Source organism: Pistacia vera, unplaced genomic scaffold (genome assembly GCF_008641045.1).
Source record: "Pistacia vera cultivar Batoury unplaced genomic scaffold, PisVer_v2 Contig506, whole genome shotgun sequence".
NCBI lineage: Eukaryota > Viridiplantae > Streptophyta > Magnoliopsida > Sapindales > Anacardiaceae > Pistacia > Pistacia vera.
Window position 1 is genome coordinate 1 of NW_022196342.1, and position 24,394 is coordinate 24,394.

At 37.1% G+C, this 24,394-nt stretch overlaps 3 protein-coding genes across 3 annotated transcripts; 2 read left to right on the forward strand and 1 right to left on the reverse strand.

Moving 5' to 3' along the window:
- Nucleotides 1-1,473: 1,473 nt before the first annotated feature.
- On the forward strand, nucleotides 1,474-5,893 carry LOC116105856 (U11/U12 small nuclear ribonucleoprotein 65 kDa protein-like; the record flags this gene model as incomplete). Its single annotated transcript, XM_031392251.1, has 10 exons — nucleotides 1,474-1,680; nucleotides 2,385-2,466; nucleotides 2,553-2,717; nucleotides 3,012-3,194; nucleotides 3,280-3,450; nucleotides 3,826-3,913; nucleotides 4,176-4,234; nucleotides 4,667-4,732; nucleotides 4,995-5,125; nucleotides 5,382-5,893. Coding segments are annotated over 9 exons (1,105 nt in total), but the record flags the coding sequence as incomplete, so codon positions are not given.
- A 216-nt stretch (nucleotides 5,894-6,109) lies between these two features.
- LOC116105836 (pentatricopeptide repeat-containing protein At1g09220, mitochondrial-like) lies at nucleotides 6,110-7,940 on the forward strand. Its single transcript, XM_031392237.1, has 2 exons — nucleotides 6,110-6,181; nucleotides 6,541-7,940. Exons 1-2 carry the CDS (start codon nucleotides 6,110-6,112, stop codon nucleotides 7,891-7,893), a joined length of 1,425 nt encoding a protein of 474 aa, XP_031248097.1. The 3' UTR covers nucleotides 7,894-7,940.
- A 1,185-nt stretch (nucleotides 7,941-9,125) lies between these two features.
- LOC116105864 (tyrosine-specific transport protein) lies at nucleotides 9,126-11,474 on the reverse strand. Its single transcript, XM_031392260.1, has 2 exons — nucleotides 9,915-11,474; nucleotides 9,126-9,374 (listed from the first exon to the last, which is right to left on the reverse strand). Exons 1-2 carry the CDS (start codon nucleotides 11,447-11,449, stop codon nucleotides 9,296-9,298), a joined length of 1,614 nt encoding a protein of 537 aa, XP_031248120.1. The 5' UTR covers nucleotides 11,450-11,474; the 3' UTR covers nucleotides 9,126-9,295.
- Between the last annotated feature and the right edge of the window lie 12,920 nt (nucleotides 11,475-24,394).

The following is a 24,394-nucleotide window of genomic DNA, read 5'->3' on the forward strand; positions in this document are numbered from 1 at the left end:
GCCGCGGCGAAACTGTCCAGCAATTTCCCGTGGCTTCAACACCTCTTCACTGTGGCGAAGATTCTTCTTCGCCCCGGCAAAGCCTGGAACACTAAACTTCTTCTATTTCAACCAATTTCAAGGCAAGTATTCAACATACCACTCAATCAAAGGTCAACCAAACAATAATACTAATAAACCAACTCAAATAAGAGCAAAAGAAGAAACATTAGCTATGTACCTCAAGTGGGGCGTTACATGTAATAGACTTTGCCGCCGGCAAAACCTTCTTACAAAACCTTATGGCTCCCGGACTCTTCCTAATTGTGTCTGCCTCTGCCTTATCTGGCACTTCCCCATATCGTAAGCCTGTCACTGATGCATATTCCATCATCCCAAAACATAGAGGCTTTCTGTCCACCACGAACCACATTTTTTTTTTTATTGCATTTTACTAAGTTCAGCAACATCTAATGAACTCCCTGCCCCCAAAACGCCTTTTTCCAATTTGTTCCGATTCTTAAAAATCGACCTAAACAAGTGTCTTCGAAATCTCTTGCACCATGCCTCATTCCAACTAAAACCTCCTTTATTTTGTCAAAAACATCCCAACTCGACCTGATCGTCACCCTTGCAGGGAAGTAGGGTACTTTATTACTTACAAGCTCCAACTTTTAGTCTCTATAGTTTATAGTCCGCACAATCTGTATAATCGATATAAACAAAATGTCATCAACAAAAATAAACCAAAACAACTAATAAACAAAATATCAGTAACAAAAAATTACCTCCGTGGTCGTTTAAGCAATTTCGGATCGCTTAAGAGATATTGACTTTGCCTCATGCAAGATCTCTTAAGCGATCTGAAATCGCTTAAGCGACCAAGAGTAAACTAAAAGAATCTCTTAAGCGATACAAAAGATCACTTAAGCAATCTTATATTTAAGATGATTCTACCTCGGACAAGATCGTTTAAGCGATTTGAAATCGCTTAAGCGACTAAGAGGAAACTGAATCAATGTAACAACTGATGTAAACTAGTACAATGCGTGCATAATAACAATAGAAAATGGGCCCTTTACTTTTTTTTTATAAGTAATAAGTCTTTTATACACAAAGAGCATCATTTACAGAAAGCCATTTTAAAAGACAAAAATAGGGGAAATAGTATAGCTATTGCTCCTCGCTTGCCGACGCCCCTCCGACTACATCATCACCTAGATCCTGCATCCACAAAGGAAAATAACGGGGTGAGCACAAAAAAAATGCTTAGTAAGTAAACCCTCTATCTGTTTATCCCCGTTTGTATTTCTCTTAATTCTTTCCTCACACTTTCTGTTGTTTCCTACTAAACGTCGTGGCCTCATCTTACCGGAGGTATGGCCGGATGGTGTTCACACAGCACCATCTCACTCTTCATGACACCCTTTTTCATTGTTGTTGATCCCATGAAGAAAATAGGCCTTGAACTATTGTCTTATTTTGGTTGGTCAGGCTGAGGTTTCTTGGTAAAGTCTTAACAGTTGAAAGAGCTAGTAAGCTGAATGAGGATAAGAAGCCCAAAGATACTGAAGTTAAACCCACATCTTTGATGAAGGATGCTAGTGACCATAATGATGGTCTAAAATCAGGAGGTCTACCTGCTAGTGAACCAATTGCTCCAAGACTTGGCGTAGACTATCCATTTCCTCCTTTCCTTGAGTATGTTTTTCCTTTTCAGTCTCACTAAAACTTTTGTTTTTTCTGTGCAGCTTGTCAATGTATACATTATAAAGTTGAATGTCAAAGAGCCACATTTGTATGCATACTTTGAATTTCCCTTTAATTTAGTTCATTTAGGTCATGAACCTTTGTGATTTTGGGACACCAAAATAACAAATCTATTTGAAAGAGGGAAACTTGTTAATAAACAATATTTTGTTCTGTTTACATCTACTGTGTTTACATAAACTTCTTGTGCTACAGATATGCTTGTCCTCTTCCACCTGATGGAAGTATTGTGACCAATGTTGTCAATAATTGTTCTTTATTTTGTTTTATGTTTCTGTTCCCTGCTTTTGTATCCTGCTGAATTTCAAACATTACGAACTTACTTTGTGGTGATAGATGCTAGGGTTTTTGGCTGTTTCAACCAATATAGAAAATATATCAATATGTAAAGGCTTTATAAAATATGACTTAATAAATGGGTGAGAAAAGTCTTGGCCCTGAAGATTCTTCTTTCTTAAATGTGATACCAGATATCTAACACACTTTGCCTGCATAAATGTGTCATCTGGTTACGTGTTATCAGTGAAATTTTTTATTTCTATATTTGGTGGATTCTGTTGTCACTTAGGTCAATCTTGGCGCATAGGTAGCTTTGATTTATGTAAATCTAGTTATTTAACCTGCTTGTGTTGCAGGTATGCGTATCCTCCCCCAGATGGAAATATCCTGACCAATATTGTAAATGCCCTTATTGCTGTTCCTCGCTTTTATACTCAGGTTACCCCTAGTTTCTCTTTCTTAATTTCCTGTGGTTATAATTTGATGGGGAATTCATACTCATTCACTTGGCTTTTCTGTTCTAGGTGTTGCACTTGATGAACAAAATGAACATTCCAGCTCCATTTCGTATGGCTCTGCCCACACCTCCTCTGCCACCTTCAGTACCTGCACCACCAGCACCACAACCACCGCCTCCACCTGTAGCAGATCTGTCAAGCAGTGAGTCAGAACTGGAGTCCTCAGATGAGGTAACTGCTAGCTTCTAAGATGTTATTCATGCTCCACATATCACACATCGTAGAAAATGTCATTCCTCCTGATTTTTGGACCTTCTGAATGACGAAACAGATCAATTTTTTGTTTGCTGTTATTTAAAAATTACAATTTGTGTGTTTGCAAGTTATTGCGCATGCTGCTTCTCATATCTTTTCCTTGAGATCTGGGTTTAATTCTTTTTTACTCCTACACCAAGATTCTCTCTTTTTTTCCACTAGTTCCTAAATTTAGTAGATACTTAGTGTTTTATGAATATGATTTCACAGGAAAAAGGTAATTTGTTGGGAGATGTTAAAACAGCAAAATCCGGGCGAAAGCGTGCCAGGCGAGAACCTATTGTTGGCCCTGCAATTGATAAGGATGTGGCTCATGAGGCTGTTGGATTGAAACCTTCCTCCTTAATCCCAAAAGAAATCCCAATGATAAAAAAGAAGAACCCTGTATTACAGGTTTTTTCTTATCTCATAGAATTTATTGTGTGATGATTTTTCTCTTTTAGATTACTATATAATTTTTTTCTTTACTTTTTCACAGATTAAAATTGCCCCCAAAGTAATTCATAATGAACATAAAGACGATAGCGTGACTAAGGAATTGGAGGAGCACAATGAAGAGGATTCTGATGGTAAACCTTTTGCAACCCCAGAAGAACTAGAGAAGGGGAAGTTGCCTCCAGAGGAACTTTTGTCACTTCCAATGTTTAAGGTATCAGAATTTGATATTAGTGAATTGTAGTAGTGAAATGAACATGCAGTGATTACACACAAATTAACTGGTTGGTCAATTCTAATCTTTTTCGGGTTTCATTTAGTTCTGTTATTTGATGCTTAAAAGGCTATTAGCTTGAGTGATGCATATCTGTGATATTATAAGAAAAATAAATATAAAAGCAGTTTAAATGTTTTTTCTTCTGGGCTTGGCAGGACTCTTCCTTGACCATAGCACTATTTTACATCATTTGTTAATAGATCTGAAGAGCAGTTGTTGTAATTCAGATACATTTTACAAATCTTAGATTCAGTTAACATGCAAAATTTATGGTGATGGAATAATTAGTTTGAAACCTTTTGAACGTTGCAGAACTACACCTCTGGGAATCCTGCATCTGTGTTGTACATAAAGAACTTGGCAAAAGATGTTGTTCCTGATGATTTTTACTTCATATTTGGTGAGTGCACAAATCTTGATGCTTACTGTGTCTGAATAGTAGCCTTCTTTCAGCCTGATGTTACCTTTCTATCAAATATAATTCTTACATAGCCACAAATAATAATAAGAAAAACAATTAAGTACATCATGATCATATACCTAGAAATGGTCAGTGTTAAATCCTTTTGGTGCATGAAATCATATACTTCTGTTACTTATTATTTATTGTTATAGCAAAGGTATTTTGGCCTTATTAATATATTGCTTTCAATGTGCTGTAGGATCATTTTTTGGAACCATTGATGCAGCTAAATCTGGTCTTAGCATAAAGCTAATGCAGGTGAGTTGTATGGTCTATATACACATATATAAGTTTCATGTATAAATGTATTTCTAGAAATCGCGTTGGAAAATATTCACTCAGAAAATATATAAGCATCTAGGTTACCATAGTGGTTTGCTACCAGTATATTAAAGCCTTGTTACAGTATTGAGGGGGAACTGCAAACATACTCCAAACTCCAAAGGAGTAAGTTTATTTGTAGAGCAATATTATGAGTGGACTGTTATTAGGCATAGGTGTGTATTTGACTTGCTGGTTACATTACTTTGTTATATCGTATATATTTTTTTCCCTTTAAGATGATGCCTAGCTATAAAGTTATCATACTAGGCTTTATATTGGTTTGGAGACACGTTAGAAGAGCTTACTAAAGTGCCTTGCAGGTTTTATTTGAGGATTTTCCTAACACTGAAAAGCCATCTATTGCAGGAGGGAAGAATGAGGGGCCAAGCCTTTGTGACATTTCCATCAGTTGAACTTGCCCATCGTGCTTTGGTATGCTTTCACACAATGCAATTCATATCCTAATTTTCTAATTTCCAGAAATTTTAGCTTGTCCGCATAGCATACAAGGTATGAAGTCTTGCTCAAATAATCTAGCTGATCTATCACACTTGCATTATCTAACTTCTGTGCTGATTGCTGAACTATGACTTATTCATTGAATGCTCTTAGTGATTCATTGCAGAATCTAAACTTTTATGCTGATTGCCAAACAATGACTTCCTCGTTTAATGATCATAATTATTTGTTGCAGAATTTAGTGAATGGATATGTTTTCAAAGGCAAACCAATAATCATCCAGTTTGGGCGGAATCCTGCTGCTTCAAAAGCAAACTGAATATATCTGCTTGAATAGGAGGAAGCTCTTTGTACTGCGCTGTCATGGTTACTTCTTTATTGATTATTCATTTCTCATATTCCTAATCAAGCTGGACTGAAAATCCATCAAATTTTGGATTATATGTTTTTTTAGTGGCTGGTGCTCCTTCACTGACTCAATTGCAACATGAACAAATTTCACATAATCTTGGAGAATTGATGCATATTGTGATTTATGTCTATATAATTAACTGGGTTGCATTAGCCTCATACATACTCAAAACAGAAGCTGGAAAATTAACTCTCTTTCTGCTCAGTGTAGGTAATTGCATTATATAAAAATGGCAAATACTTCTACAGAGGCAGATGCATAGGAGAGGACACGGATACGTACGCCGCTGCTCTAAACAAGACATTCCTACTGCTGCAGAAGTGTTAAGGTTGCTGTTGCTCTGATCATGTACATCCATGATCTTCCATGGGTACGAGCATGTTCATTAATCAATGAATGGAAAGGTGCAGAGTTTATTACACTCCCCTGCTTAAGCTCGGTTTGATCTCTTGGTAAAAGCAAGCCATTTGTTGATGTTCTTATGATCAGTATTTCTACAACGGTTTCAACTTTCAAAACACTGCAGATTGCAGAAGACTCGGGACTCTCTACTGCATCGTAGCATTCACAAGGATATTGGGAAAAACCCTTGTACCATTTTTTCTCCATTGTGAGAAACTCCAATGTCTTGTAGTGTAAACAAAAAGAACTCAATGTCAGAATCGTATCATTGAAACCCAGTAAGTTAATTCAATTAAATTTACCTTCCTATTTCTGGGCTACATGCAAAAACTCTGCATACAAGCAAGCATCAACCCCGATTCAACCGAACTTCCGATCATTAGACCTGTAATTATTATCATAACTTTTAAATCTTTTTTGTTTTTTTGGATGATTGGGGGTGTTCAGTCTAACTTACGTGCACCTCAAATAATCTCTCGAAACCTTAGAACTATTAGTCGGATAAAAGTTTTAGTGACAATTTCTCTTAGCAATCAATGAGAGATTCGAATTCAAGACTTCGAGTGATAAACCTAAGAGTTTCTATCAAATCATTCAGTTATTCAAAGGTAGTGTAATTTTTAAATCTAGAATTCACTATAACAGAAGTAAATTTATTTGTTCAAATTTTCGTCAGACATTTCTTCTAAGATTCTCGTGTGAAATTGAACAATAATGTAATAAAATGAAGGGTGTACTCCCACCAAGAAACTATATTAAACACACTGATGTCAAAACTACTTTGTAAACCATGCTGAAGTTAAGAAGAGTTCCTCTTCTCTACTTCACAAACTCAATAAACCAAACAAAACCAAAACACTTTTCTTTTGTTTCATCACAAACCCATCTCAATCTCACACAACACCAACAAGAAAAACAGAAATCCTTGAAACAACAAAAACAAAAATATTTTCTCACTCTCTTTCAGGACCTCCCAACAAACCTCATTACCATCCAGCAAGTTCACTCTCATTTACTCACCACTAACTCTCTACTGCTCAACTCTACACTCCTCTTCAATACTCTTCTTCGTTGCTACTCACTCTCTGACTCTCCTCAACATGCTTTCTTGCTCTACAAGCAACTTCAACAAATTTACGTACATTCTAACCATTCATGCCCACCTTTATTTGATAGCTTTACTTACTTTTCCCTTATCAAAACTTGCCTCATTTTAAGCTTTCCAAACATGGGTATGCAGCTTCATGCTGTTATAATTAAAGTGGGTTTTGAATCTCATGTTTATGTGAACACTGCTTTGGTTAACATGTATGTTTCATTAGGGTTTTTAGTGGCTGGTACTAAACTGTTCGATGAAATGCCTGAAAGAAATATAGTTACTTGGAATGTAATGATCACTGGTTTAATAAAATGGGGTGAGCTGGAGTTTGCGCGTTCGCTCTTTGAAGAGATGCCTAGCAGGAGTGTTGTGTCATGGACTGGGATTATAGATGGGTACACTAGGATGAATCGGCCTAGGGAGGCTTTTGCTTTGTTTCGAAGAATGGTTGAGTGGGAATATATTGAACCTAGTGAGATAACTATTTTGGCTATTTTACCGGCTGTTTGGCAAAATGGGGATGTTAAGAGTTGTCAATTGGTTCATGGGTATGGAGAGAAAAGAGGGTTTCTTGCGTTCGACATACGTGTTGCAAATTGTTTAATAGATACTTATGCCAAATGTGGATGCATAGCGAGTGCGTCAAGATTCTTTGAGGAGATAGCTGCTGAGAGGAAAAATTTGGTGTCGTGGACATCTATAATATCTGCATTTGCAATGCATGGGATGGGGAAAGAAGCGGTAACAAATTTTGAGAGGATGGAGAAAATTGGTTTGAAGCCAAATAGAGTGACGTACTTGAGTGTTTTGAGTGCTTGTAGTCATGGAGGATTAGTTGAGGAGGGGCTCAAGTTTTTTTATAAGATGGTTAAGGAGTGCCAAGTTTTGCCAGACATTAAGCACTATGGGTGCTTAGTAGACATGTTGGGAAGGGCGGGGAGGTTAGAGGAAGCGGAGAAGATTGCTTTGGAGATACCTAGTGAGATTGCTAATGTGATAATTTGGAGGACCCTTTTAGGTTCTTGTAGCTTCCATGGTAATGCTGAGATGGGTGAGAGGGTGACAAGGAAGATATTGGAGATGGAGAGAGGATATGGAGGGGATTATGTGCTTATGTATAATATCCTTGCTGGGGTTGGAAGATTTGGGGATGCAGAGAGGTTGAGAAGAGTGATGGATGAGAGGAATGCCTTCAAACTTCCTGGGCATAGCATGATATAACTGATGGTCTCTTGTTCCCGCTGTGTTCTTAGCGTGCGAGATCATTATGATGTGAATGGAGGATGCCTATTCTCTTGTGAATGAAGTTCTCACAGTCAGGCAGGCTTATACCATTATGCTCACGAGCAGAATCTTAGCTTGAGCCTACCTTCGCACACCTCCGTTACTCTTTAGGAGGCATCCGCCCCAGAACAGGCTGGGTCTACAGCTCTAGGTGCTTGTCACCAAAAAGAAATGGTCCGGGTGGTCTTGAGTTTAATCAAGAGCAGGCTTAGATCACTTTAAACAAGCTTCCATAGGTGGATCCTAAAGCTATCTTACCTCAGTATGCTGCCATGATACACAAAATTTTGTTCGTCTATGCTACAAACTTCTGGTTCTAATTGATGAAACGATTCATTTCTTCCAAGAAAGCAACAGGTTGTGATGTGCGGCGCTTCCTTGGTGTTCACTGCCTTTTCTCAGTGATGTAAAATCTGGAAAACAAGGCTATTTCCCTGAAGCATTGCCAATAAGAGGTTGACAGAACTCCGTTCAAGAAACATGGCATTTTCGGTCTTCAAGAATTGAAAAGTGACTGAAATTTATGCTGCACATCAGATACGTATAGGCTTCTTTCATTTCAGTATCTGCTTGCTGTATTCTTCATTGTAACTGAATATATTTATGCTCTTACACCTGAACTCAGGTCCATTGGAAACCATCATATATCTACAGTTATACAGAGGAAATCTTTATTTCAGTTACCAAAGATTTGCTATAAGTTATCCTTTCTTCACCAAGTATTGTCTTCCTCATGCATCAGTTTTTCAATTTAGTTACATTCACAAGCCAAGGCATCATGATTACATCCTAGTATCCTTTATTGGATTGCAAATCAATTCTCAGCCTTTAGTATACAAGGTTTTCTTATTATTTTGTGGACTTCTTAAATTGAAACAGTATGGAGGAAATGAAAACAATATAAATTGGATATTGTTTGCAACACAAGATCTTAAAACCGATATTAGAGATGAATCTCAGGCATGCAATAGGACAAGATGCTATGCGAACCAAATATAATTATGCGATATTGAAAGTGAAACTCTACAATTATAAACTATAGCACCATTAGTAACCATAAGTTGCAATCCTTCACGAATTTGAAAATGAATGTCTCATCCATAATGGCCTGGGAAATTTCATTTTGCAATAAGAACAGATTAATTTATTTCGTTTAAAACTTACTCTCTCAATCCCTCCGCCACAAATGCGTGATTTGTATTAGAGTTAAAGATCTGTTGTACAGCTATATGAGTCTTTTACCCGTAAAAGGTACTAAATTTTAACTATACAAAGAAGTTATTGTCAATGTCACCTTAGACCTTTGCAGAGGACACTACTACTCTGTTAGATCTAACATCTAATGCCAAATCCCCAAAATTACAGCAATGCCAAAAAGAAGCAAAAGTATACCATTTCCCCCTGGCAGGATGGATGACCTGCAAAATTCAAGCAAGCTTTTCAGATGCAGTCAGTCATAATCAAGAGACGACATTGTATATTAGACAATTTTATTAGGAGTAGTCTAGTTGATACTCAAACTTGCATATAGATTAACAAGTAAAACTTGAAATTTTGTGATCTCAGTACTAATCTTGCAATTCATCTCAAAGTTCACCGAATTTATGTAGTAGATAGTCGTGCAAATGAACTGGTTTCTTTTATTATTTCTTTACTCTATCATTGTTTTAGACTACGCATAGAAATAGAAGGTAATAGATTTGGGGAGTCTGTTATCTCTTAGTTTGTGAAATACTTCACAAAGCAAACAAAGGCTCTAGATCGATTTGACTAGATTATGGTAGGACAAGAAGAATGCCGCGAAGCTAGCATTTTTTAGAACACAAACTTGACAATAACTCATTCAAGACTCAGGTCTTTAGAATGCAAGGCTTTTAGTTGAATTGTTGTTTTGAAAATGTATCAATATCAATACTATGTTAGCAAATATTATCTAGATTTCCTATTCTAAGCAATACCTGAGCTTCTTCCTCGATTGCTGTATGTATGCCATTGCTGGAGGAAGAATGCCAAACAAGAAGCAGTTTGCATAAACCCCAGCAAAATCTAGAGCTCTTGAAAAGGTTGAGGGGAAGAATGATGCTATGAGAACTGGAAGACTCAGAACAAGTGGCATTACAAATCTTTCCAATATGTTGAACCCAGCTACGCTTGGTCTAGATTTATCTTCTGAGGCACCAATACCCCTTGAGCCATTAAATGAAATTCTCCCAATATTTCCTTGATCACTCTCACCTGAATAAGTTACAAACCCAACTCTTCCAAATCCATCTCCTTTAGAAACCATTTGAGACTGATGGAAATTATGTTCTACCGAATTCCCTTTCCCAAAAATCAACTCCAGGGTATCAACAAGCTGCTTTGGCAAGCTAACAGCATATCCTATGAAGCTAGTAGCCAAAGCGGCAAATGCAAAGCCTTGAACTGCAGATAAAGCAGAAGGATTAACTGAAAGCAAGAGGGATATGGGGTCTTTGGAGGAGGCAGCTCTGTTTGTCCCAGCAAGCCCCAAAACAATCAAATTCCAGGACAGAACCATAATCAATGGGACAACCCCACCAATCAATACTGCTTTTCGAGCCTCAGATACAGTGTTCCCAGCAATCTTACAAATAAAAGGAGTGATAACATGGAACCCTAATGTGAGTACTGTTACAGGTATAGCAGGCAAAATTGATGAAAGACTCCAGGAGGCATAAGCAAAGGAACCTAATACATTACTTCTAGCCACAGATAAACCAATTCCCACAAGTGCAGTTATGGAGAAAAACATAAGGAAGCATAAAAACCTATTTGCAACATCAATGACCTTAAAAGGAAAGAACCCAATTACAATCCCAGCCCCCAGAGGAAACAAAACATGAGCCAATACAAAATTCATCCATGGAAACAACTGAGACACAATTGAACCAATGCCTGAAACACAAGCCACTAACAAAGAAAAACTCAAGCTGGCATAAACCACAGCAACAAATGCACCAAAGTGACTCCCCAATGCTTTTGTTGCAAGACCAGTAAAGCTCACTTCTTCAACCCCGTCCTCTTCCATGGCTGCAAAAGTCAGCTCCGCAACCAGAATGATTGACGAAATAACATACACCCAAGACAGAAGAATAGCCATACTTGAAGGAAGTGAGCCTGATCTTATTGTTGCAGCCGGCAATCCCAACATGCCGGGCCCTACAGCTGTACCAATGATCAAACTAACAGCACCCCAGAAACTCTTCTCCTTCACTCCTTGTGTCTCCTGAGGTTTCTGTTGCATGACAAGTTCATCATCATCATTATCATTAAAATGAGGAGAAACGACTGGGAGAGAAACAATGTTGCCTTTAGCCGTGCATTTTGTAATGGAAATGAAATGACGAGTCTTGGAATTTCTGGTGAACAATGTAGGCTTATTGAGTGGTGTTGTGTGAGAAATGGGTTGTCTTTGAAGGTGGGTGTTAAGGTGAAGTGGGTTAAATCTTGCTGGTGAAACAGAAAGAAGCATATTGGAGATGAAAGATGGATTTGAGTATATCACTTGCAATAAGATTCTGTATGTGTTTTTGAGATTCTGGTAGTTGACAAATAGGATTGCAGAAGTGCTTTTGTAGTTTAGTAGTCAGAGCCGCCAGACTAAGCAATCAAACCTGACGATTTGAGAGGTTTTGATGAGAATTGATCTCATTGGGTTGTGTTGTGTTGTCTAAACAAGCCTCGCAGAATTGTCGGCCCCGTAGGATACAAATAATGAAAGCCCACTTGATTTTAGTACAGGGTACCCGGTGATGCAGTGAATTAACGTAAAATCAAGGCTAACACAAGACTATGTTTCTAAGGTTGATAAACAAGTATGAATCACAAAAACTTAAGTCATAAAATCTAGAGGAAAATTTGAATATTTATTTTATATCATCAAAAGATATGAATAATATATTTATATAGGGGGGTGACGATTAACCCTTACAAGACTCTTAATTAAATAAGAAAATAAAATTTTAATTAAGCATGAAAATTAATTAAAAGAAGAAATCTTCACTGTTGACTAATTATAAAATAAGAAAAAACTCTAAATAAAATAGGAAAAACGCGTAAAAAACTTAAACGACTCAAAAACACGTTAAAACAATAGATTTTGGCTTTGAAAACTACTCCCAACAAAGGTGTTGGTACGTAAGGCTCGAAACGAGTTTTTCGTTGATATCTTACAAGCTCCGTAACTCCTCTTGGATAAAAAGTGATAAGTGTTTTAATCTGACATTCCCATTTAAGACTTTTAGGCCATGCGTTTGGGCTTCTGACACTCAACCAATTCCAAAAATTCATCTTCTAGACGTTCTACGTAAGTATGGTTACAAACAACTATTACTTCAATTCAAGTTTTATAAAGTAATTAATAACTATCCGTTTCTAATTGGGAGTCCTAATACTTCCCAAACTCTCTCTCTCTCTCTCTCTCTCTCTCTCTCTCTCTCTCTATCTATATGTGGCTACTCCAAATGTCTCCAATTCAACTACATAACAAAAACATAGTTCTCGTACAAAAACCATACGCAGCTTGTTAAATTTCAATCACAATCATGGCGAAACCTGACAGGATTTTCATCTTCTTCTTCGCAATCCCCTTGTTTCTTTCCCTTACAATCTCTCCTGGCTTGATGATAATGCCTGATGAAAAACAATCAACCTGACTTCTCCAAGGAACTGAATCTTGTGGATTACCTCAAGGTAATGAACCAGCTCCGCATTGAGGGTCTGATTCCAAGCACATTAAAATCCTATACCGTGAAAGATATTAATGTGGTGAAGATCAATCTTGAATATTCTTGTTACGCGACTACCGGTTAGATAAGAGCTCCAATAACTATTCATATTAGTAATTGAGGAAGAACTCGAACTTAAAACTTCTTGAGTAATACACTCAAGAGTCTCTATTGAACTATTCAATCACCCATAAGTAGTTAATTTTAGGTTCATTTAGCTTTTTGGAAAAAGCAAACACAACTTTAGTTTGTTCTTCATGGATAATAATCCATTTTACTGAGTTTACTATCCACTGGGCGAAGTCCAAATTGTGTTCACAAATCATGCTCTTAGATGAACTAATAAAAAAAAATTCGGCTCAATAAAAGAGTATTGAAAAGACAGATTAGGTTAGGGGAGGTCGGCCGAAAAGCATCACCGGCCTGACCAAATCTATGGATACGCTCATCTCTGAAGGTTGACTGCAAATTTGGCTAATATTTTTTATTTTTATATTTTATAAATAATTTTTTTTCAAAAAAATTATCTTTCGTGTAAATTATTAGATTTGGAGATGTCATTTTTTAACTTAATTGGAATACAAATCTATGGCCATGAATTTATTACAATTTAATATGTATATATTAAACCCTTAGATTATAGTAGATAACTGTGAAAATTTTAAGTCGGAAAATTAAATTAAAATGTTCGTATCCGTTAAATAATCAAATTACTTAGTCATATATTAACCCATTTGTATTCAATTTCTAATTTCTAATTACTATTGTTAATGGTGATAAAAGAATTCTTGAATTTTTTTAAAAAAAAAAAAAAAATGTAAACCAAGGATTTCCCTGTTCCAACGTAATTGGAATTTGACAAAATTTATAATTTGTCTAATTAATGACACAGAAAAATTAAAATTAAAACGTAGGTGGAACCGTGGAATTTGACAAAATTTAGATACTTCGAACTTCGATTGATCTAGGCATATCATGTCGTGTCAATATGTGGGGTCAAATACAAAATTTTCATTATTTATTGCAATCCAATTTTTGTCGGCTGGTTATTTGAAAAAAATAATAATAAAATTTATTTAAAAATTCCCAATAAAATATGTTTGTATTTATTTATTTAGAATAAATAAAATGTGTATTAATTATAATTTATAAGTGTATTAAACTACTAGATAGACCCCTAATTCTAATAGATGTTAACTTATTTAAAGTCAGAACCAACAATTTACTCGTACACGTAATGGAAAAAAACTTGCAATTCACCTTTAGTTTACTCTTTTTTGCATAAAAAAAACATTGTTTTAGAGTTAAGATTTGATTAGCAATTATTAATTTTAGGAGGATATTGTTAAGATTGTAGAACCAAATTCAATCCAAATTAGTATTGTATCGTGATATGTTTTCTAACATGAAGAATACAAATATTATTGTATTAAGAATTAAAATAAAAGTTGAGTCGTATTAGAAATAATATCTCATATATTAAAGATAATGAGAGCCACCAAAGAGATGTTTAGTGAGAGAACTAATTTGTTAAACTCATGAGAAATTCTTATAATTTTTTTTTTCTTCATAATGAAATTTCGCGAAAGATAACTCTCATTTAAAAAGTTAACCACTATAAATCTTGTGTTTGTGTGTATTGTTAATTATTTGTCATTTGTTCACTTTACTTTTGCTTTTATAGGGATTTAAGATTTGCTAGCATTTGATTAAATCTTGGACCAAAGGTTAGGATGGATCAAATCATTCTCTCGATGATTTTATGAAATGTCAAGGGAGATAATGTGATTTCTAATATTGGTAGGGTCTATGTGTTATTTCCTTGAACGTAGGGATGGAAAGAAAATAAGCCGATAAAATTTATTACGCTAGCATTAATTAAATAAAATTTTAGTTACCGGTGGATCTGGATTCCTGTCCAGTCAATGACCATAAAAAAAAAAAAAAAAAAAAAAAATCTTGGGATTGGTCCCACACAAGAAATGAGGTGGCAGAGCACCAGGCTTTTATCCAAATCACATCCGAAGACCGAAAATCATTTACTTTTTTGGAAGTAAATTTCATACAATCAATTAAAAGTGCCTTGAATATTTGGAAATATAAACACAGATATAAAAGAATAATTACTTGCATTATGGATTTTGCTAAATATATGCCCTCTAAATTTCAAAAAAGAATCGGTGTTTCTGAGCATTACATGATTGATTATATTATAAGAGAAAGTTCTGCAAAATAGCATTAGACCATTAAGAAGAGAAATCTGTAAGGTGAATGCAATATAATGTAAGCTCAATTGCACTAAATGCAAGCAGTCTGAAAAGAAACATGTTCACAGTAAATGGAGCTGAAAAATGATGCATGGATAGATGAACAATAAGACAAAAAATCAAGGGCCGAACAACTTCCACGTACCCAAAGTTTGCCATAAAGATAGATTGGTACCTGAAAGGTTTGGAAATGACAAACAAATACATTTTTTATTTATATTTTTTTTTATATATTCTGTTAGGGATTTTTGTCAGCTAAAAGTTAGTATAGTAATTTCATTTACAACCACAAAATTTTTAATTTTTAAATCTTTTTCTCCGCATCCATTCTCACCCCAAGCTCGTTTGCACAGCCCTCTTGCCTCATCGATAGATTTTTTAATCGGATTTAGCATTTTTTAGCGAAGTCCAATGGTAAACAATGGCACTGACTCTTGCTGGCGCATGTTGGGAATGGAGATCGGTGACTGCGACCTTTTATCGAGCACGTTGTGTGTGTGATGGAAAATGTCGAAGATGGGAGACTTGAGGAGTGACGACGACTGAAAAACACAACCCACACAAGCAAACAACACTTCAATAACAATATTTTCAACAACAAACTCCAGAAGAGCCCATGATCATCAACAAAGGAGTGGAAGTCTGTTGGGTTGGTTGGAAAATTTTCTCAAACAGTTGGAGGGCGGGCAAACACTGAGTACTAGACAACAAACGGCAAGTGGAAAGGAGCGATGGGCGGTTAGGTTTCGAAGAGGGAATGGTGGGGATTCGAATGGTGGTGGAATGGTGGATTTCTGGGGTGAATATCGACCAGAATCTGGTCTCAAATATGGGTAGTCATAAGGAATAATGGTGGCCGCATTTTCGCGATTAATGGGTGCACCAGTGTCGGGATTAGGTGGGTTTAATGAGGGAGGGCCATGAGGGTGGATGGAGGAGTTTTTGGGTGGAAAATGGCCAGAAAAATGGCCAAAACGCTGGTGGCAGAGGTTGCTAATGTGTGATGCCGAGAAGAAGAAGAAGATGTTAAGGGTATTATAGTCTTTTCACCATTTTTTGTCTTTTAGCTGATGAAAATTCCTAATAGAACATGATGGAAAGTGGTTGTTTGTCATTTCCAAACTTTTTGGGTACCACTTTGTCCTTACAGCAAACTTTGGGTAGGCGTAAGTCGTTCCTCCAAAAATCAAGTCATAAATAAATGCGTTTGTAATACCATGGATGTAATGACTATATGGTATCACATTTAACAAAGATGTATTTCTAACTTCTACCAGACCACACACCTCAATTTAAACATACTGCCAGATGAAATCCGAATGTTTAATTGAAGTAGATTTGTAGGAGATAAGAAAATAATGGACTTCCATGCAATAAAATACCTGATTCCAAATGGAATGAATGGAAAAAAGCTCGAGAACAAGCTTCGGTATGATGAGGCTGGGACAAGACCGAGTAAGAACACATGAAAGTGGTGACTTGTAAGTCTACTAGTTATGTCAAATTCCACACTCATATATGATATATCAGCATCTACCAACTATCTAAAAGCAAATGCACGCTGGAAATCTAAGACTATTGAAAACTGATCCAAATGAGCAACATGGTTAGCATAAAATCGAAAGCCAATACTCAAAAACACCTTGATATTCAAAAATATGAATTAGTAACTACCTATTTCTGAGTGATAGCAATGTTTTTTTGTCGGAATCGTGTGCATCAGCTATAGAAGAGTCATTAAATTCTTCATCTCTCAAGTGCGTTTGGGCTTCAGACCTCTTCTGTTGAGGAGGATGCAAACCAAGTTGCTTGAGTTTACGGGAGACCTAGGCAACGATGAACCTTTTCTCACCATCCAACGCATTTGCAATCATAAAGCTACACCTCTTATGATCTTTGCACCTGTCGATTGAAAAAGCCCAAATTAATTATTTCTTTTACATATAATGAAGTTAACCCCCAAGCTGACATTGATTCTTTTGAGGTATGTTTAAGACATAAACGAGGATGGTTATAGTGCCACCCTCCCCAATTGTTTAAGGATTATCCAGTGGACAAATACTGACTTTAAGATGTAAAAATGTAAATAAGTGAATTAACACAATCAATTCAAAAATTGCAATTGGGAAGAAATTAGTTTTTGGGGATACTATCTAGTTAAGCCAGTAAGATCTCAAACAGTTGAACAAGAGATCTTGGGACTCACATCAATGATGGGAGATCTGCATGAGTAAAAGAAATTTAGTTTATCCTCACCGTTCAAATAAAACTTTAATCATAGCCTCTTGACCAGATGTAATTGTTCATAGCCTCTAACAACAATGCTTCAAATCTTAACCTGATATAGCATTGGAGAGAGCTCTAGGTCATCAGTGATGCACCGCAACATGCAAATTATGCAACGATTGGTACGGTTGGAATTGCTCTTATAAAACTTTAGCAACCAGCACAGTTTTTGAATGATGTTGCAATTTGCAAAAGCTGAAAGGAAAGTAGAAACCTTAAAATCAACTTCATTAGTTGCTACCGACTGCTCACTATCAGAAGAATCACCAGTACTGCAACAAATATGATCATCAGCGTGATCAGACTCTTTGTTATTTGTCTGCAACAGATTGACTTCAGGATTCTCTATGTCCGGCATGAACATTTCAGACTTATCAATCTTAGCAAGGATGTCCATGTCTTCTTTTGCAGCAAAAGTTGCATTTTCTGGGTTTCCCTTCTATGACATGCAACTATCTGCAAGAGGTTCACCATTTGAGACGTAGTCCTCATTCTGAATGGTAGCATGATCCTCAATTAATTCATTTCCAAATTCCTTATTGCCCTTTGCAATCTCCTTTTTTCTCCCCTTCCTTGATTTTCTAGAAACCTAAATCACAAAACAACCATTTTTTTTTTTGCATTATTGCGGTTGCACTAAATACCAAAACCAAAGAAGAAATATTATGAACTACTTACACACACAAAAAGAGGGCTACACAAATAAAAAGTTTAGAACACTCAACTAGCAATAAAAATGCAAAATATACTGGTGAGACCAACAACACCTTGGTATATAGGAGGAAAAATAAGGGTGCAAACAGAGGATTGAGAGACTCAAGTTAGGCTTTGAGCGCGATGGAGGGTGGTTTTGGGTTTATGGGAAAGTGACAAGTGGCAAATGCTAATTGGTTGGGGAGTTGAATTCAGTTACAACAATAGAGCACGAAGAATAAAAGGCAGTGGGAAGGATCTATCAGGGTATCGAATTTGTAAAGGGAAGGGAATTGGGGAGATGCTGGCTCTCGAAGTCCAGTGGGTTCTTATTGTATGCAGACTCATTCTAAATGAGTTGGTTTATGATTTAATTGATTAATGCTTTATTTTAGTTGTAAGAGAATTGTTATTCGAATTGTTATTCGAATAGAATTTACGTTGAATTGTCAATGAATATAAATATTGAATCTGTCCAACATTGTTGCGTTCCATTGAGAGTAGTGTTTTAATTAAAATTGGTTGACTGAAACTTCTGGGTTGATAACCAATAGAATCCAAATAATTTGGGAGGTGTTCCGTGAGTGGAGTGTGACAGGGTAAGTTCGGGTCTCTATCAAAGTGGTATTAAAGCGAGGTTATGGTTGGAACGAGAATGGAGAACAGGGTTGATAAGATTGAAAGCGAACTGGGTACGATTAGAGAGTGTTTGGTGGAGATGCAGGTGTGGATGAGACGAAAAGATGAAGAAAAAGCTGGAAAGGGAGAAGGGAGTGGATCAGCTGGAGTTCATGAGGAAAACGACCAAAACCAGGGTGAGGCAAATGACAATCACAACAACTGTGAGCGAGGAAGACCGGAATATGGTGGCCGAAAACTGGATATATTGATCTTTACAGGAGATGATCCATATGGGTGGCTTTTCAGAATTGAGAGATACTTCGGTGTGTATAGAATCATGGAGGAAGATGATCGATTAAACACGGTTGCGGTTTGCATGGAAGGTGATGTTGTGAATTGGTTTCAATGGATGGAAATTCGAGCTCCGGTGACGTCGTGGGCCACTTTTAAACTTGCCCTTATTCATAGGTTTAGTGGGTCTCAAGAGGAAGGACCTTACGAAACGTTAATGACAATTAAACAGATAGGAACTGTGGAGGAGTATTAGAGAAAATTTGAAGCAACATCTACCCCTCTTCGTGAGGTTAGGGAAGGTGTTTTGTGGACTGCATTCATTAATGGGCTTAAGCCCGAGATTAAAGCTGAAGTAAGGTTGAGGAGGCCTGAAACATTGATCCAATTAATTGAATTAGCCCAAAGGATTGAAGACAAAAATTAGGCCTTAGAGGAAATTAAAAGTGGGCTGAATAGAGGGACACATTTTGGTGGAATTAGTGTTGCAAATAAAAGTCAAAACGCTTTTGGAACGAGTTCAGGTCGTCAGTTAGGATCCAATAGCCAAGGATTCAAATCTAATATCTTCCAGCCTTCCTTCACGAATATACCCAAACCTAACAACCTCTATGACCAACAGCGACGATTTCCAACTCCAAATACTAACCCCACCGTTAATCAACCCATAGAGCAGAGCCTTCCTAATCGCAAAGAGTTTCCCTTTAAACACATGACTGAGAATGAGATCCAGAAGAAAAGAGAGAGAGGTTTATGCTTTAGGTGTGATGCAAAAAAATTTCCTGGTCATTGTTGTGGAGACAGACAATTTCAAGTCATCCTTGTTGAAGAAGAAGAGGAAGAAACCCAACTTGTTAAAGGGAAAAAGATGAACGAGGAAGCTGAGCAAGCTAACCAAGAGGATGTGGAGTTGTCACTCGGTTCTGTCGTGGGAATCAATGGGCCAAGAACCATGAAATTAAAGGGGAAGATTCGGGATACAAAGCTAATTGTTTTGATTGATAGTGGGGTGTCTCATAATTTCATTAGTAGAGGAGTAGTGGACAAATTAAAAATTCCTGTTACTGGAACACAGTCGTTTGGAGTGAGGGTAGGGGATGGTTACCGGGTGAGAAGTGAAGGTGAATGCCGAGGAGTCTGTATTAATCTTCAGGGAGTTACTGTAGTGTTGGATTTCTTCCTATTTGACATGAACAGTTCGGATGTGGTGTTAGGAATGGCCTGGTTAGAAACGTTGGGAGAAACCGTGATAGATTGGAAGAACCAAGTAATGCCATTCAAGGAGAAGGGCAAGACGGTGACACTCTATGGGGATCCAGCGCTAAGCAAGACGTTGATATCTTTGAAAGCAATGTTGAAGACAATTTAGAAGGAAGGGCAGGGCTATTTAGTGGAGTTCGGATCTTTGCAAAAATAGCCGGTAAATGGGGACAACGTGGACAGTCAATTGAGGGAAGTTTTGGAGCAGTTCCAATGGGTTTTTAAACCTGTAACAGGATTACCTCCCATTAGGAACCATGAACACACCATTCGGCTCTTACCCAAAGCACAACCACCAAACATCCAACCTTACCGCTATCCCTACTACCAAAAAAACGAGATTGAGAGAATTGTCAGAACAATGTTAGCTTCTGGCATTATCAAACCGAGTGTAAGTCCATTCTCTAGGCCCATGTTACTGGTTAAGAAGAAAGATGGCGGATGAAGATTCTGTGTTGATTATCGAGCGGTAAACAAAATAACAATCCCGGACAAATTCCCAATTTTAGTAGTGGATGAGTTATTTGATGAATTGGAGGGGGCTACAATCTTCTCCAAATTAGATTTGACATCGGGAGAATGAGAGGAGAAGATACCCCTAAGACCGCCTTTCGGACCCATGAAGGCCATTATGAATTCCTAGTCATGCCCTTCGGACTAACCAACGCACCGACAACTTTCCAAGTTCTAATAAATGCCATTTTTCGACCGTACTTGCGGAAGTTTATTCTGGTGTTTTTTTATGATATTCTAGTATACAGTGCGAGTATGGAAGAGCACGTGTGACACTTAACAATCACCTTGCAGACATTGTACGAGAACAAGTTAGTCGCCAACCACAAAAAATGTTTCTTTGGGCAACGAGAACTCGAGTATTTAGGACACATCATTTCGTCGGCCGAAGTAGCAGTTGACTCTTTCAAAATTAATAGCATTCTTCAGTGGCTAGTTCCAAAAAATTTAAGAGCTTTTCAGGGATTCCTAGGCTTGACAGGGTATTATCGGAGTTTTGTCAGTGGGTATGGCAAAATTGCACTTCCTCTAACTGCACTATTAAAGAAAGATGCATTAAAATGGAATAGTGACACACAGAGGGCCTTCGAAGAATTGAAGTAGGTCATGACTTCAGTACCAGTTTCAGCTATACCCGATTTTTCTAAGGAATTCGTGATTGAGGCATATGCGTTTGGCCATGGGTTGGGGGTTGTTCTCATGCAAGAAAATAGACCCTTGGCGTTTTTGAGTAAAGGGTTGTTGTTACAGTCCCGACTTAAGTCAGTATATGAGAGGGAGCTTATGGCTGTGGTCATGGCAATTCAGAAATGGCGACACTATTTATTGGGCAGACATTTCGTGATAAAAACAGATCAGAAGAGTTTACACTTCTTAAATGGTCAGACTGTTGAGTGAAGATCAGAAAAAGTGGGTGATGAAATTGATGGGGCTCCGCTTTGATATTCAATACAAACCTGGTCAAGAGAATAAAGTAGCTGACGCACTATCTAGAAGAATTGAGGTTGGGGAACTTAATGCTTTATCCATGAGCTATTTTGCAGGTAGAGAAGATTTGAAAAATGCGATCCACCAAGATGCCAAGTTGAGGAAAATAGTGCAAGAACTGCTTATTCAACCATCCAGCCGACTACCCTATAAACTGGTGGGGAACCAGTTGATGTACCATGACAGGTTGGTTGTGCCATGCACGGGGCCGCATATTTAGATGTTATTACAAGAGTTTCACTCGTCTCCCATGGGTGGTCATTCAAGTTTTTTTCGCATTTACAAATGCTTGGCCAATGTAGTGTATTGGGAGGGTATGAAAAAAGATATACGCACCTTTATTGAGGCATGTGAGGTTTGCCAAAGGAGTAAATATCAGACTCTGAGTCTGGCTGGGCTGTTGCAACCGTTACCTATTCCAAATCAGGTGTGGGAAGACATTTCGATGGATTTCATCATGGGCTTACCAAGTTGATACCATTTTGGTGGTGGTAGACCGTTTGACCAAGTGTAGCCACTTTCTCACCCTGAAGCACCCGTATACTGAAAGATGGATGCATGGAGAATCAAGCATATCATACTATAACAAGTATAGTCATAGTTTAAAAATAAATTTCAATCAAATTGAAATAAGTAAGGTAGAACATGTTACCTTAAGCCCTTAGCAACCTTGGAGCCTCTTAATTTCAAGAGAAATTAAGCAAAAGAGTATCCACACCAAGGGAAGAAGAAATTTGACCAAGAGAAATTAGGGTTCCTAGAGATTTTGATCTCTACACAAAAATTGATATATCATTTTCTTTATATAGGAATCCTTGTAAACAATTCAATAATTGTTTTGGACTTCCTTAAACAATTCCATAATTGTTATGAAGTTGTTAAACTTCTTTAAATTATAACATTGGATTAACATTTAATCACAATTAACAATTTAACTCTTAAATTGTTTACATAACAATTTAACCCTTAAATTGTTTACAATTACAACCCCTTGTAAAATCCAATTTAATATAAAGAAAATGTTTCATATAAATAACTTTATTACCCTTGGTAGGTGCTAGCCAACCTTGGATAATCAACTCTCTTTGGCTATTTCTCCATTCTCCTTAGTTTTTATGTGTGACCTCTTAGGTTCACTGTGGCCTAGCCGTGGGCCCAATATCATAATCTATTTCGATATGTTTTGTCATAACTCTTTATGAACAAAACTCCCACTGATTATGGTAGGCATCTAGCAATGCTCCATAACCCCTAAGTCACAATGAAGATATACTCCAACGAACCTTTTACAATCATACACGTTGTATAATCAAATCCTTCCGTTATCTAATCCCAATTAAGAATGGATTCATGGTATGTCAAAATCCTTATCTTAATTTTAATTCAATACATATGGAACGTGTCACCATGAAACAACCTTTCATGTAACATTTTATATACCCCGGCCGGAGATTTCCCTTTTCCAATGTATCTTGACATTTGTCTAGGAACTTGATATCAATCTATACCAAGTCAACGGATCCCATCTTGACTATCACTTGTCCTCACACATAAACAACACATGGCCAAATCGGCTTATTAACACATGGCATGATTAGCCTCATGTTTATACACCATATGAACCATATGCGTTTATGCAGAATCCAACCGTGATATCTCAGGTCTAAGGATTAATAATACCCTAGTACGATCTTATGATAAATCATTGACTACATTTTAAATGTCCATGTGATTCATCATAAATGGCCATATTCGATAAACAGTTCACTAACCGCGTATCCATGCTAATGCCCTAGTGATATAACTTTTATAATCACCCACACCAATACCATCACATGATATTCTACGGAGGCATTCAGCATGCCTACTATGTAATATTATTGCCCAATTAATATTACCTATGTAGGGAATACTTTGATGATTTTGATCTTCTAAAGATTTGTATCATCCGGACATTTCACATGTAATACATATATATAAATGAAGTAATAAACCACATGTGAAATAAGAACACTTTCTTCTATTGATAAGATAAAATGTATATACAAACTATATACATTCACATATATATACAAAACATAATGCCTCGGAACCGATGACACGATTGGTTCTTAGGGCATACACTAACATATACAGCTCAAGATGTTGCAAGTTTATTCATTAAAGAGGTTGTCCGGCTACATGGGTTCCCGCGTTCTATTGTCTCGGATCGCGACCGGGTGTTCATTTGTCATTTTTGGGGTGAGATGTTCAAGCAGTCCGGAACCCAACTCCGTATGAGTTCAACCTATCACCCACAAATAGACGGTCAATCGGAAGTATTAAACCGTTGTTTGGAAACATATCTCCGTTGCTTTGTTAGTGCTCAACCTCAACAGTGGCCCAAATGGATTCCATGGGCAAAATTTTGGTTTAATACTACGTTTAGCAGCTAAATTAGCATGACACCCTTTAAGGCACTGTATGGTCGAGATCCTCCAGTCATCCTAAAACATTCTGAACATCCCTGCCATGTTGAAGAAGTAAACCAACAACTACATGACCGCAACAATATCCTTCAAGAACTAAAAGATAATTTAGTCAAAGCTCAAAATCGGATGAAGTAGTTTGCGGACAACAAACAGAGAGAAGTCAACTTTGAAGTAGGAGATTCAGTTTACCGCCTTCGCTCCTTGGCCTGTCGTTAGAATGAGAAGTTGAGTCCACGATTCTATGGGCCTTTTGTGATTACAAAAAAAATTAGATCAGTCGATTACCGACTGCAGCTACCAT